Here is a 15,019-nt window from a genome sequence, read left to right as displayed (position 1 = left end):
TCAAAGGTGATCTATTTTTAACAAATTATATGAGCGTTTTAGTTATATATATAACTTCAAGGATTTGGTTCTACTGTTTTATTATAAAATACTTATTTTTGATTGATGTCAGATCTGCTCTTGAGTACAATCTTGCATGATGGCCAAATATTTTATTTATAATCCATACTAATATTATAAATGCGAAAGTATGTCTGTCTGTCTGTCCGTCTATCTGTCGGTCTGTTAGCCTTTCACAGTCCATCCGTTCAGCCGATTTTGACGAAATTTGGTATAGCAATAGCTTGCATCCCGGGGAAGGAAATAGGCTACTTTTTATCCCGGAAAATCAAAGAGTTCCCACGGGATTTTTAATAACCTAAATCCACGCGGACGGAGTCGCGGGCATTATCTAGTTTATGATAAGTTTTAGATAAAATTAAGGTTGGTTTTCTGAAATAAACCGGGAAGTTAAATTTAAATATGAAAATGATCAGCATGTTTAAAAATACGATTACGGAAGACACTATTGTTTATATGACGTGGAATGTTCAATGTCTCGAATTATTCAATAGGTAATCTTTTTTAATTATATAATTTATTATTAACATCTTTGAATGCGAAAGTGCGTGTCTGTCTGTAAGCTAACTTTGCCACGGCAAGGTTACAGAAAGTCAAAAAGTTCCCACAGGATTTAATAGGTAAAACCAAAATCCACCTGAACGAATTTGCGTGCATTATTTATTTGGTACAGAAGCTTGCATCCTGGAGATGGACATTACTTACAGACTTACTTAAAAAAACGTAAATCCACGCGGACGAAGTCGCGGGCATCATATTTTAGTTGTCTAATAAAGCCATTTTTAAGGTTCCGTACCTCAAGAGGAAAAATGGAACCCTTACAGGATCACTTTGTTGTCTGTCTGTCTGTCTGTCCGTCTGTCTGTCAAGAAACCTACAGGGTACTTTCCGTTGACCTAGAATCATGAAATTTGACAGGTAGGTAGATCTTATAGCTGGCATTTGGGGAAAAATCTGAAAACCGTGACTTAGGGTTAGATCACACAAAAAAAAATTAAATTGTGGTCATGAACTAATAATTAGTATTTTCAATTTTCTAAGTAAGATAACTATATCAAGTGAGGTATCATATGAAAGGTCTTGACATGTGCATTCTAAAACAGATTTTTATTTATTTTTATCTATCATAGTTTTTGAATTATACTGCAAAATGTCGAAAAAATACGACTGTAGTACGGAACCCTCATTACGCGAGCCTGACGCGCACTTGTTAAAGAATTATAATATCGCCTCTCTATTACGCGATGCAACAAATTCAGGTTAACTGTTATGTTACTAAAATCTATCTGACGTATACGTATACATAATATAATATGTATTGAGATCCAAAGCCTATTACAAAACCAACAAAACCGAATCAGCTTTTGATTGGCAGGTTATCTAATTGAACTACGGTATTATATTATAATCAACCGCCAATACCTACTCGTAATTGTCAAGTTCTCCAATCACTATAGACTATAACCAATAACAAAACCGGCCAAGTGCGAGTCAGGCTCGCGCAATGAGGGTTCCGTACTACAGTCGTATTTTTTTCACATTTTTCACGATAATTCAAAAACTATGATGCATAAAAATAAATAAAAATCTGTTTTAGAATGTACAGGTGAAGACCTTTCATATGAACCCCACTTGATATAGTCACTCACTTCGAAAGTTGAAAATACTAATTATTAGTTCATGACCACAATTTAATTTGTTTTGTGTGATCTAACCCTAAATTCACGGTTTTCAGATTTTTCCCCAAATGTCAGATAAGATCTACCTACCTGCCAAATTTCATGATTCTAGGTCAACGGGAAGTACCCTGTAGGTTTCTTGACAGACAGACGGACAGACAGACAGACAGACAGACAGACAACAAAGTGATCCTATAAGGGTTCCGTTTTTCCTTTTGAGGTACGGAACCCTAAAAATGAGACAAAAATAATGTAAATCAAATTCCTATCCAACGATACAGATACACGATTTTTATACAAAAGCAAGCATTAAAAAAGCAACAATGAATACTACCTATTAATTAAAATATTTCAACGGGTTGTAAAAGTTTCCGTTGAGAATTAACAGTAAGTTTATATTTGAATATATTTTGAATTAATTAATTCCTCGCGGCGCGAACTAGTCAAAACATCGCCAGCACATTTGTGTTCGGCCAGAACAAGTCACGTAATCAAGACAATGTGCGGAATGAGAGTACCGAACGGGCGTGGGCCGACTTTTATGCTATGCAACTGCCTAAGCATGGCGATCGGGGGTATCCGGCTATTAGGCGTCTATAGGCGGTGGTCTGAGACTATAGAAGAATCATCTGTAGAATCATGAAATTTGGCAGGTAGGTACTAGGTAGGTCTTATAGCACCCGAATGAAACCCGGAAAGAGGTTACATCACTAAAAAAATTAAAATGTGTCCATGAAGAAATAATTGTATTTTCAACTTTCAAAGTAAGATTAATATATCAAGTGGGGTATCATGTGAAAGGGCTTCACCTGTACATTCTAAAACTGATTTTTGCATAATAGTTTTTGATTTATCGTGCAAAATGTCGAAAAAAATCGACTGTAGTAGAACCCGCGGTGTGCGAGTCTGACTCACACTTGGCCGGTTTTTTCTCTAAAGATACTGAACCCTAAAATGACAGATTTCAAATATTTGTTAGTATAGTAATAGAAGTCTGCCAATCCGCATTGGGCCAGCGCGCGTGGCAGACTATGGCCTAAACCCTTCTCCGAGAGGAGACCCGGCTCAGTAGTGGGCCGGTAGTGGGTTGATCATGATGATAGTAATAGATGTGCCTACTAAATACGATGTTTACTTATGAATCACTGTTGTCAGTGTATGATCCCATGATAATGCTAATATATAAAACGACAGCTTTTATCAATAATTAATATAATCAATAGTATCTCGATTAGATAGATATACCAATAGAAGATAGTAATCTGTAAGAGCACCATTTATTTCTCACTAATCATATGACTAATATGTAATCAAGATTACAATTAGTTGGTAGTCATATTCTCAAAAAGATATGTAAATACATGATTATCTTTAACAGGTATTATGTCATCTACTTGGTAATTTCTAAAATTAAAATCTTAGCAAAGCTGGCTAAAGTAGGAACCTACTAACAACGACTCTTCTCATCGCAGTTGTTTCGCTCTTGACAAAGCGGCCGTGGTCGTGTCACTTGAGTGCTGTGGCACGCTTGACTATTGATACCACGAGTGACGGATATACGCATCCGCAAATGCGGAACATTCGTATTATTTCAGTCATCCGCAACCGCATCAATTAATGCGGAGCTTTTACGGATCCGGATTCATATTTGCAACAAGTTATGAGTTATGACGCGTGAGGCGCGTGCCTCGCGCGTGGTATTTTAGTGATTTATTATTTTTCAAACCCGCAATGTTTAGCGTGCAAAACTCGGGTCAACGCCCCACTTACGGCACGGCATTGACTCTGAGTGGCCTACTTACGTAACGCTCGTTGACCTCTACCGTCAGTCAGATGGGAAACTTTTACAAAATAAAGGATTATTTAAAACATTTTTTCGCGTTTTTTGTGGTATCGTATCAGTAATCATCAGTACTTTCACCTGTCTTCGTTTTTGCCAGCGTCCTGGTTACACCCTGTAGTATATACAACGGTTACCACCGTTTATCCGTTTACGTATGAATATGATGTGACTTACCAACATGTGAAAGGCCGGTGAGATCCGATTCTGAAATACAAAAAAAATGCGTGAAAACAATGCCGGTGAATGCGTGCCCACATAAAACAACTAGCATTAATAAACAAATGAAAATGTTGCAAACAAGTACAATGATGAACATTTAAATGACACAAACAATAATGTACTTAACATAGATTAATTATTGGTACTTAACAAAACAAATCCAAATAATAATATATGCATAGTTTGGCGTGTACCTTATTTAAATGTATAAAACTATCTTTAATATAAAAAAAATATCATCAAATACTATTAGCCTAGTAAGAGCTAGGTATATAATGGGCCAATTTCTAAAATGCACCAAGATTGTTATGTTAGTACATGAGAGACACAATAATAAAAGAGCCTCAATAGCTCAACCGGTATAGGAGTGGACTGAAACCGAAAGGTCGACGGTTCAAACCCCGCCCGTTGCACTATTGTCGTACCTTCTCCTAGCACAAGCCTGACGCTTAATTGGAGAGGAAAGGGAAATATTAGTCATTTAACATGGCTAATATTCTTTAAAAAAAAAATCTAGGTATGTCTGAAACATTATTGATCATTTGACATTATATTGTTTTTTAAGATTTTTAGGTTTATATTTTAAGTTTTTTATTATTTATTGAATGCTTTTTCTTTGTTTTCCTGACATTATACCTACACGATAAGTGTATGCAACACATTTACAAAAGACATTACGAAAAGTAATTAACTATCGCGGAAATATCGATGTCAGTAGGAAATGAAGATTGTCATGGAATTTATACACGACATTGTTGGTAGACCTTCCTAATTCCTGTGTTTATAGCCGCGAAGGGCATTATATTGGAAGTTGTAACAAAATACCATGAACGTTTAAAATAAGGCTTTATTGCACGTTCAAGCAAAATACCTCAATATCATGGTTGGTATTGCGCATATGAACATTAAAGTACCCGGCAGGAAATATTGCACATCGAACTTTAGAAAAGGATTTCTGCTTCGTAGAGCGTAGTCTCTGTCACTCATACCTGTCTATGTGACGTTTCGTCGATCTCTACGACAGAGACACCGCTCTACGAAACCGTTATCACTTTCTAAAGTTCGACGTGCAATATTTCCTGCCTGCTACTGTACACGGTTTGTACTCGTTGCGTAGCTCTGGTTGTTATTATTAGTATATACCTACTTAGTTTTCATTCTGTCAACGGCACTAAAGAGCTAGGTTTATACTTTTATAGTTTATACGCACACATATGCGTTCGATATGCGTGCGTAAATTGTTATTCAACATGGCTAAATAACTATAGGTACCTACTAGCGCAAATACTCAGACAAATATCCATACTTCATACTAATCTAAACATGTAAAAGGAATAGGTGACTGACTGCCTTTCTGACTGACAGATCTATCAACGCACAGCTCAAACTACTGGATGGATCAGGCTAAAATTTGGCACGCAGATAGTATGCTATTATGACGTAGGCATCCGCTGAGAAGGGATTTTTGAAAATTCATCCCGTAAGTAAATTAAACCGAGTGGAAATTTGTGTAGTCCACGTGGACGAAGTCTCGAGCATAAGCTAGTTAATATAATTTTCCATAAATTGACAAATGAACTACATACCTAGTACTATAGTGGACTTTGTCCTAAATACTACTTACTTTTCATTAATCTGAACACGTTACCCGAACACAATACTTGTTTACATAATTAGTAAAGGTAACTTGAGATAAAGCACGTGCGACGGTGATTGGTTACAATTAAATGTAGCTAGGAGTGAACCTAGCTAATAAACACGACTCTGTCTGTTTGGATCTTTCTTCAGCTTAGGATCAGATCAGGATTCTTTGTTTCAGTAGGATAAAGTTTCTCCTATATCCATCTCAAGGACGTAGGCTATCTCAGTACTTTACCAAATTTCGTCAAGATAGAGTAACTGATTGAAGCCCAATTTCGCCAACCATTTAACCCGCCGTTTAGTTAAACATTGCAAAGCTGTCTCTTTTAAGCAGATGACATTCGCGATTTTCAAAAAAGAGAGATACAAGGAATGTTTTACTACACCATGGTTAATTGGTTGATGAAATTAGCCATCAGTAGTAAAAAATAATAATAATAATAAAGTTTTTTATTAAAGGCAAAGAACCCAGTATACATATTATTCATAAAATAAAATATATAAATTAAAATAAAATAAAGTAAAATGAACTACATGTACATACAAACTTATAAACTAACTGATGCCCGTAAAAAGATGCCCGTGGCCTATGCCCGTCCCGGAGATGCAAGCTACCTCTGTACCAAATAGATTATGCTCGCAGCTCGTGACTTCGGTCATGTGAATTAAAGGTTTTATAAAAATCCGTCAGGAACTCTTTTATTTTCCGGGATAAAAGTAGCCTATGTCTGTCCTAGAGATGCAAAATATCTCGGTTAAACAGATGAAGCGTAGAAAGCTAGCTGACAGAGACACTTTCGCATGCACACCTCAGATGCAAACATCTTACATCAGCTTTATAATGGTAAAAACAAGAAAGGCTACCATTGACGTAAATATTTGTTCCATTGAAACAGAAAGCTAATAATAAGCGTCAACGCATATTATTATTGTTATCGGTTATTTTAACCTGCGAGCCAAAAACATCTTAACCGTGATAAATAACATGTTGTTTTTACGAATATAAAATAATCAAAAGTAAGTAGGTAGGTACTCTCCTAAAACATAACAATCGTAATCGTAAAAAATCTTATCAATACTACAGTGTAAGTATTTCTTTTTACAACCGTAAGTAATAAATAAATCAGTCTATCTTCAATAGGTCAATAAGTTATAGCAACATAGCTTTTTGTCAAAAATTGTGTGGTCTTCATTGACAAATAACAACGTAAGAATGACGTATTAAATATTAATTGATTCAACTGGTCCTGACTCCTGGTTACCTACTAGGTATCTGTAATCTATGTGCAAACTACGTATAGTCGTAGAGTCCAGCAGACTACTAGAGAACATGAAAATTGTAAACCATGCCATGCCATTTTCATTACTCACTAATACTATTACGATATCATTATATACGTTCTGATTACATAAACCGATGATTATGTTATTGGTTTTCCGTGTTTATGTTTATTTCGGATAACCATAAATATATTGACGTCAATAGCCTAAATGTTCTAGTAAGTGGAACACCTACGAATCGTCGAGTTTCGTAGAATCACATGGAGATACTCGTAGTCTTTTATTATTGAAATAATAGTAGATACTATGTACATATTCAAATTTTCATTTAACATCTGTTCATTTTAGCTTATTAAATTACTAGTTGATGCCCGCGACTTCTTTTGCGTTGATTTAGGTTTTTTTAAAAATTCTGTGGGAATTCTTTAATTTTCCAGGATAAAGAGTAACTTCCTAGGTCTTTAACATTAGATATCCATGTAAAAAACCATGGCGATCCATCTCTCCGTGGTGGCGTAATTGAAGGAAAAACCAGTAAAGAAACGCTCTTTGGCATTAATAAAATGAATCTGATTAGGAATGATTCTGTCGTATTTTGTTTTATCATTGCAATTAATGCAATTGTTGTACAAATGTGTCTGAGTTATTGATAGAGCAGAAAATTAAGCAGACTGTAGAAGTCACACACAGCAGCGAATGTGGCAAAACTTAAGCAAAAACAGTTATTGTCTCATAATGGAGCTAAGAGTAAACTCGAAACTAAGGTATACGAGAAGTTACATTCAATTCAAATAGTACCTTGAAAATTTAAATTTTATTGCCGTTTGTACCGCAACAAGAATTACTTATTACTTCAGAATACAGCACAAGGTTCCGTATCTACAATTGAAATCTTTCAGTAAACAACAAGACGCAATGCCGGACGGAATTTCACACGTTATAATCCAGAGGTGCGATTTATTAGAGGTGGTAATTTTGCGTAAAACGGCCACAACTTTTACTGGTTTCCACGGGGACCAGACTTGCTTTTTTTCATTCAATAACAAACGCCGGTTTTAAATTTGATTGTCAATAATAATAAATAACCCTTTTGTATAATAATACTAACTGACTCGCTTCGCTCGAGTGGAATTTTCAAAATCCTGAAAGACGTAAGTAGGTACTCTTCATTTTTGCCCGAAAGTACAAATACCAAATTTTATGGAATTTGAAAAATGACATAGGTAAAATACAAACTTTCATCCCCTATTGAACCGCTTAAGCGTGGAATGTCCAAAAATAGTGAAACACAATATATTTCTTCATTTTAACCAACAGTCTTAACCAATTTCATCGACGTAATTTTAAAAATGACATAGGTACATTCATACCAACCTTCATCCCCTATTTAACTCCCTTAAGGGAATAATTTCCGAAAATCCTATCTTAATGAATGCCAACTTCTGTCTACTAGCTTTTGACGGAACTTGGTACAGAGACAGCTTGCCTCCTGGAGACGTATATAGATGATAGGATTTTTAAAAACCTAAATCCACGCGGACGAAGACGCGGGCACCACCTAATTAAGCAATTAAGTTTACATAAAAATATTTTATTCGTTCCATTACGTATACTTAATTTAGTTAGGCGCTGTTTTAACGAGTGATGTTTGGGTCTGTATCTCTATGGTCTGTAACTCAATGGTACAATCATGAGAAGTCAGGACGTTTCCACTTCTTATCATATTTGTTTGAGAGTCATGGGTCATATTAGCGTGACATTGGTTTTATTACCCCCTGTAGATTGTTTACTAAATGTATCTAATTATAGGATGATAATTATTTATTTAATTAATAACTTACTAGCCGACCCACCCCGGGTTTGCTTGAGTGAAATTTTTGCTCAAAATTAGGCTCAAACCGCTGAGTATAGAAACTGGAGATTTCATGTAGGTACCTATGGAGTTTTTTTTTTTGACGTGGAGACGTTGAACCTACATTGAGAAGTTTCGAATAACCGATAGACGTTGAGGTTCCAGCTTACAAGGTGATCTTGCACCGGAAAGCGCAGGTTTGGCAGATAGATGGACACATCAAACGAGTCGCGCAGGAAGCCGCTGGGTTCAGGCAGCGCAAGTGACCTATGTCCAACAGTCTATCAGTTGGCGACGAAGAAATCTAAATATATAAAAGGAAAAGGTGACTGACTGACTGACTGACTGACTGACTGACTGACTGACTGATCTATCAACGCACAGCTCAAACTACTGGACGGATCGGGCTGAAATTTGGCATGCAGATAGCTATTATGACGTAGGCATCCGCTAAGAAAGGATTTTTGAAAATTCAACTCCTAAGGGGGTGAAATAGGGTTTTGAAATTTTGTAGTCCACGCGGACGAAGTCGCGAGCATAAGCTAGTCTAAATATATAAAAGGAAAAGGTGACTAATTGAATGACTGACTGACTGATCTATCTACGCACAGCTCAAATTACTGGACGGATCGGGCTGAAATTTGGCATGCAGATAGCTATTATGGCGTAGACATCCACTAAGAAAGGAGTTTTGAAAACTCAACCCCTAAGGGGGTGAAATAAGGGTTTGAAATTTGTGGAGTCCACGCGAACGAAGTCGCGAGCATAAGCTAGTTTAACATAAACTGTTAAATTTTTGGTAGGTAATTTAATAAAAATGCGATCATACTCAACAAGATAATATACGACGTATAAAATAATAATATACGATTACTTAATAGACTTATTTGTACGATCATTGACTAATAAGTATTGCTGCGTATATAAATGGTATGTTGTCGACACTTGTTTTAACTTTTGATGCGTTTATTACAAAGATAAAACAATAATATTATGATATTACTATGTTTTGTACTGGAATACGCACGCGTCACACCGCGCGGGTCAGGGTGAAGACCCGGGTGACCTTGAACCGACGAAGATGGGTAACTTTTGAGCCTGCATCATCATCAACCCATCGCCAGCTCACTACTGTACACGGGTCTCTTTTCAGAATGAAAAGGGTTTGACCGCAGGCCACCACGCTGGCTGGTGGTACCTTAAAAATGGACTTAGGCTGAGATTTATAGAGCGCACCCTGACTGCTTAGACTTAAGACAGAGTTAAAACGAGACAGAGCTATATCTTTAACATAAATCTGTCTCGTTTTAACTCAATCTTAAGTCTGAGCAAAGTCAAAATGCGCTCTATAGATCTCAGCCTTAGTGATATCTATTTGCTTCTCGCGCTGTAGAAAGTACAACAACCACATGGTTGTTGTACTTTCTACAGCATGTGTGTTTGCACATGCAAACACACCCCTCTCCACTATATGATTGTCTGGAGCTTATTTTACAGGTATAATGGTCGGACGGTATCAGTACAGTACGATAAAGTACTAGTAGTATTTATAAATTTTAATCTAAATACGAATCGTAGGTATATAGCTATAGCTAGCCATAATGTAGGGAAAAGAATATGAATTTCAAACGTCAAGCTTTTGTAAAGCATTGCTTGAGGAGTTCATTCGCAGCGCACTCTATACAAACGTAGTTTGGTTCTCCTTTGAATATTAAACAATCATACTCAATTAATACTTGTATAGGAATAGGTATTTACATTAAAGAAAAGTGAGCCTAACTCTGAAACCAAACTTATTTATGGAATCTAGCAAACCAGACACAGATATTTACTTTAAGAACGTGTCTACAAAATTTCACTGAATTTGAAATGAAAAACTACTTACATAATAATAATATTATGACGTATGAAGAACGCTGTGGAACGCATTAGGGAAAACTTTAAATTTTACACCAGGGCTTAACCGGAATCGTCATTATTAGATATAATATAAAAGCGTGATTCTTCTTACTGAGTGTGTTTTTGGGTGGTTATTTTCCCTACTGACAGTCTAAAGTCAAAGTCAAAACTAAAATGGGCACCTACCACTGTACAGTTTTTGATTATCAGTTATGTTTGACAAACGGATTGACGGGTGAAAATTTCCCGGTTTCCCGGAACGGTTCCAAACACGCTCTGGTCTGAGAAGAAGCCCACAACAATTTCAGCTCATATGAGAAACTGTGTTGCAGTCTGATAATATCTGTTACCTTTTTATGGCTCAAGTTCTAACCGCTGCTGAATTAATCTTATAGAGATAGCTTGCACCTGCATGAGGACATACAGCTACATTTTTATTCCTTTAAAAAAAACATGAAAAAAAGTTCTTTAGGGCGTTTGTGCACTCATTTGATTTGTGATTTGACGGATCCGTCAAAATACCAATCGAACGAGTGCACACGCGTAGGTACGTACGTTTTGTATGACGGTCAATTCGAATCGTATTTTCACGATTCACGAATACGAACCGATTACGTATGAGTGCACAAATGATATTAGGGATTTGTATAAAACCCCAAAATCCACGTCAACAAAATCACGAGCAACAACTAGTAAGTATTTTATGAATAACAAAATATAATAACCAACGAAAACTAGATAGGTAGTTACCTCTACCTACTTATAATTTATGTAGCCAGATAGACGGGAAATAAGTAAGTACCTAATGCTTCTCTTAATTTGTTGTAACTTTAAATAGCGTTTTTGTTAAACCTTTTTACAGGGAAGGAAAATGTTTGTGGTGTTATTATTTTAATAACGATATAATATTGAACAATCCAACCGTTTATATCTAACAGATACAGGCGTTTACGTAATGTACTATTCTATTGTGATTCTATTCTATTCTGTGGTAATGAAACAATACGGTATTTGACAAATAATCAAATCAGTTACTTTTTATCAAACGTCAATATACGATATATCTCAGTATGCGATATGTGGCGATATTCTATGAAATACTGGAATGTGACGTCACATCATAATATGATGACGTAGTACTTTTTTAGTTTAATCGATAATTTCACGTGGATTTTACGTAGATATTTTGGAAGACCCTCTATTTAATAATCAATAAGAAATAATTTATTTTTGATGTAGTCAAATACCCAATTAAGTACGATGATATTATAATGATCGGTTCATCATCATCATCATCGACACAAGTCCCCCTCTCATGTCTCAGAATGAGAAGGGTTTAGGGCAGGTCACAGTTCGCCACCAGGCCATGTTAGGCCTATGAGGAAATATTTACGTTAGTAGAATTCAATGCGGTAGGTAAAGCTAAATTTTCTCTAATAGGAAAGTAGGTACCTACTAGGACCTAGGTAAGTAAGGAAAAGGTCCGAATTGCATCAAAAATCTACTTGTATATGACTATTCGCGATAGTAATACCCAAAAAGCTTTTTCCCACAACATAAACTGTCCGTGTGTAACGTACCTACCTACTTAATTTTTAACCGACTTCCAAAAAGGAGGTGGTTCTTTAAAGATCCATTTAGAATTACCTACTCAAAATCTTTTGTGCGGTACGCCGTACGTCATAGAGATACCTAGCTTCATGCACAAGTTCCGAGAACCAATTGTAGATACGTTGGTTTTATGTTTGTCAGTTTCTCCTTTTAGGCTTCTCTCAGCAAATGTAAACCCTCTTTATTCCCTATCCCGAATGAATTTTGAAAAAGTGTTGAAGAGTGTAAAGAGTGAGTGACAGGACTTTTTTTTATGCTTGGATATATACAGCTATAATAATGATATAGTATATACCTACGGTCTCGTAGTCTGGTCCTGTATACGGACTGTAAAGTGGCGTTTTCGTATAAGCACTTCAGCGATTGGATATAACGGTTGTCGATCCGGAATCTCTGTAAAGACCTCAACACAGCCCAAGTTTACACCGACTCGAAGGCTTTGTCAAAGGTAACGTGCGGCGGCGCAAGACCGTGGCGTGTGAAAGAAGACAATAGGACCTCCGACCTATATCCAGCAGTGGACGTCCATCAGTTGATGATGATGATGATATATCTATGAGCGTTTGCAACAAAGTTGATTATTTAATAGACGGAACAGCGGGCTTGCACCATAGCGCAACAATAATAATGGGAAATTGAGTATTGTTTCTAAAACATTGTCTACACGTGTTCATAATATTCCGAGTTTCAGTTTCGAAATAGCACAGAAGTACAGTACGCGGCCGAAAGTAATGTACATCGGCCTTTAGAATGACATTTCGGCTTTGTACAGCGTTGTCTCTGTCCAACGGGGAAGAATAAGGGTATGAAATTTGAATAGTCTATACGATAATAGTCCACCATCCGCGTATACGCAGGAATATAAGAGAAAGGAATTGTAAAAATATAAGCATCATTTTATTAGACACAGTGCACAAGCGCTCTAATGGCAAGCCTCGCTTGGTAGGTATTTCCGTCTGGCGCGTGGCCTATTAATTAAGGTTTTTTCTGCTACTAGCACTACTAGTAGGTACCTACACAAAGGCTAAAGGCTAGCGATGAATCACGATTCACAATCACGCTACTAAAGCCTGATCAAAATTTTTCTCACCAATTCAATAAATAAATAGCTACGAACGATCGCCAAATTAGTAAATTGTTTCATTTCTTATTAAAACATGATAAGTATAAGTATTAAATTGTATAAAATATATCTCATTTTAATAAATTATTTGGGGTTTCTAAGCAAATCGAATGGATTTTCCTGTAAGCACGACTAACCTACTACTTTGACTTTCCTGGTTGTTACGTAGTAGGTATTTTAAGTAGGTAGGTAGCTGTTTTGGTTACACCTACCTACCGACGTAGTCATTCCGCCGGTCATACCGGTCTTGGATTACCCTGATCGTGACGCTACCTAGTTGTTTTTTGATATATTATTTTATTGACTTAAATGTTAAGGCTATCGTCAAAAAAACAAGTGTGATTGACAGGTAGCCAACCCAATCTGATCCGATTGTAACAGTCTAGGGCTGTCAGACTAAAGCACTTATGTCAAAAATTCAAGTATAATAATATGTAGATAATAAATAATGTCAGGCCGCGCAAGACCGTTGCGAGTGGAAGTCCCTACAAGAGACCTATGTCCAGCAGTGGATGTCTATTGGTTGATGATGATGACGATGTAGGTAATATACAAGTACCTAAATAGGTAGGTAGATAATATTATGTGGTATTGTTATATTGCGGTTGAGCGAAGAATTCGAAACCTTATAAGGGAAATATATCAACTTTCATGTAAGCGATCACGGTTGTGTTACAATAGAACCCTGTGGTAAGAGGCTGCTAGTTTTTTAATACACTGTGCTAGAATTACCTATATATGATAAACATGGGAGGAGGAGTCCAGGAAGTATTCGATTCCTGGACAGGTAATAATTTTTTGAAAAGTTTGCCAAATCATGACTATCAGAGACCGTCCGGCTTTACTCTAAACAATCCGCAAGTAGGTTTACTACTTAGGGATAGGGGTAATAGGGTGGATGAACCGGGGGGTGCCAGCCAGGTAACCTCCCAGTGTGTCTGGGTGCTGCTGGTCCCTTTTGGATGCATCCGAGGGGAAGAGCAGTATTCGGGCCGGTGCACCCCGGTAACATAGCTAATAACTTCTCTTCGGGGATATTGTTGGCTATGGCTAATGACCTGGCAGGGGGAGGTTTATCCGCGTATCCCTCTGACTAGCAGAGGGCACAGTGGACGAGGCGAAGGAGGGCTTAAACTTTTAAACTTTACGCAGAGAAACTTTTATAAAATAACGAAGGTCTGGCACACGCTGGCTCTTAGTCCATAAAGCATAAGTTTTCAAGTCAAAATTAACGCCTAAGCCCTCTTAATACTAACTTGTACAGTATTCTTGCCTTCACAGATGCCGGGAAGGTAAGAATGTTGTTTCATATCCCTGTGTTTAGGAGATTTAGGTACATTTTACATACTGTAAAAATCCGACCTTTCAGCTTCATTACGGACATTATTTTTGTATACAACTTACTTAGATTTTACAGGGATGACATGTTCACTTTCAGTTTGTGACCAAAAATATAAAATTATTTAAAATAGGTATACCCTCATGGTGACGAAATAAACTTAACTGTTGGTTGCACTTCAGCTGTTATAATCGTAAACTCAGAAGGTACGTCTACTAGTACTACTAGTACTAGTACTGTACAATATAAAATTATAGACATCTACATTTACCTAGTAATAAAATACCTGTTAGTAAAGCCTTCTAAGCTGTGGTAGCCTAGTGGTTAGGACGTCCGCCTTCCAATCGGAGGTCGGGGGTTTGATCCCGGGCAAACGCACCTCTATGTTATGTGCGTTTTTAAGTAATTAAAATATCACTTGCTTTAACGGTGAAGGAAAACATCGTGAGGAAGCCTGCATGCCGGAGAGTTC

The 15,019-nt window shown here is 36.8% G+C and overlaps 1 protein-coding gene across 3 annotated transcripts in view; it reads right to left on the bottom strand.

Moving 5' to 3' along the window:
* The window catches only part of LOC117987079 (uncharacterized), a 216,311-nt gene that overhangs the window by 83,351 nt on the left and 117,941 nt on the right, over positions 1–15,019 (bottom strand). For 2 of the 3 annotated variants that reach the window (XM_034974027.2, XM_034974029.2), the window contains one exon: positions 3,757–3,786. The exons of the other annotated variant lie outside the window; for it this stretch is intronic. In XM_034974027.2, coding sequence (XP_034829918.1) covers positions 3,757–3,786 — 30 coding nt within the window. The remainder of the gene's footprint in view (positions 1–3,756; positions 3,787–15,019) is intronic. 3 annotated transcript variants of the gene reach the window in all.

The sequence above is a fragment of the Maniola hyperantus genome, chromosome 12, assembly GCF_902806685.2.
Source record: "Maniola hyperantus chromosome 12, iAphHyp1.2, whole genome shotgun sequence".
Classification (NCBI taxonomy): domain Eukaryota; kingdom Metazoa; phylum Arthropoda; class Insecta; order Lepidoptera; family Nymphalidae; genus Maniola; species Maniola hyperantus.
This window is presented reverse-complemented; position numbering and strand designations above follow the sequence as displayed.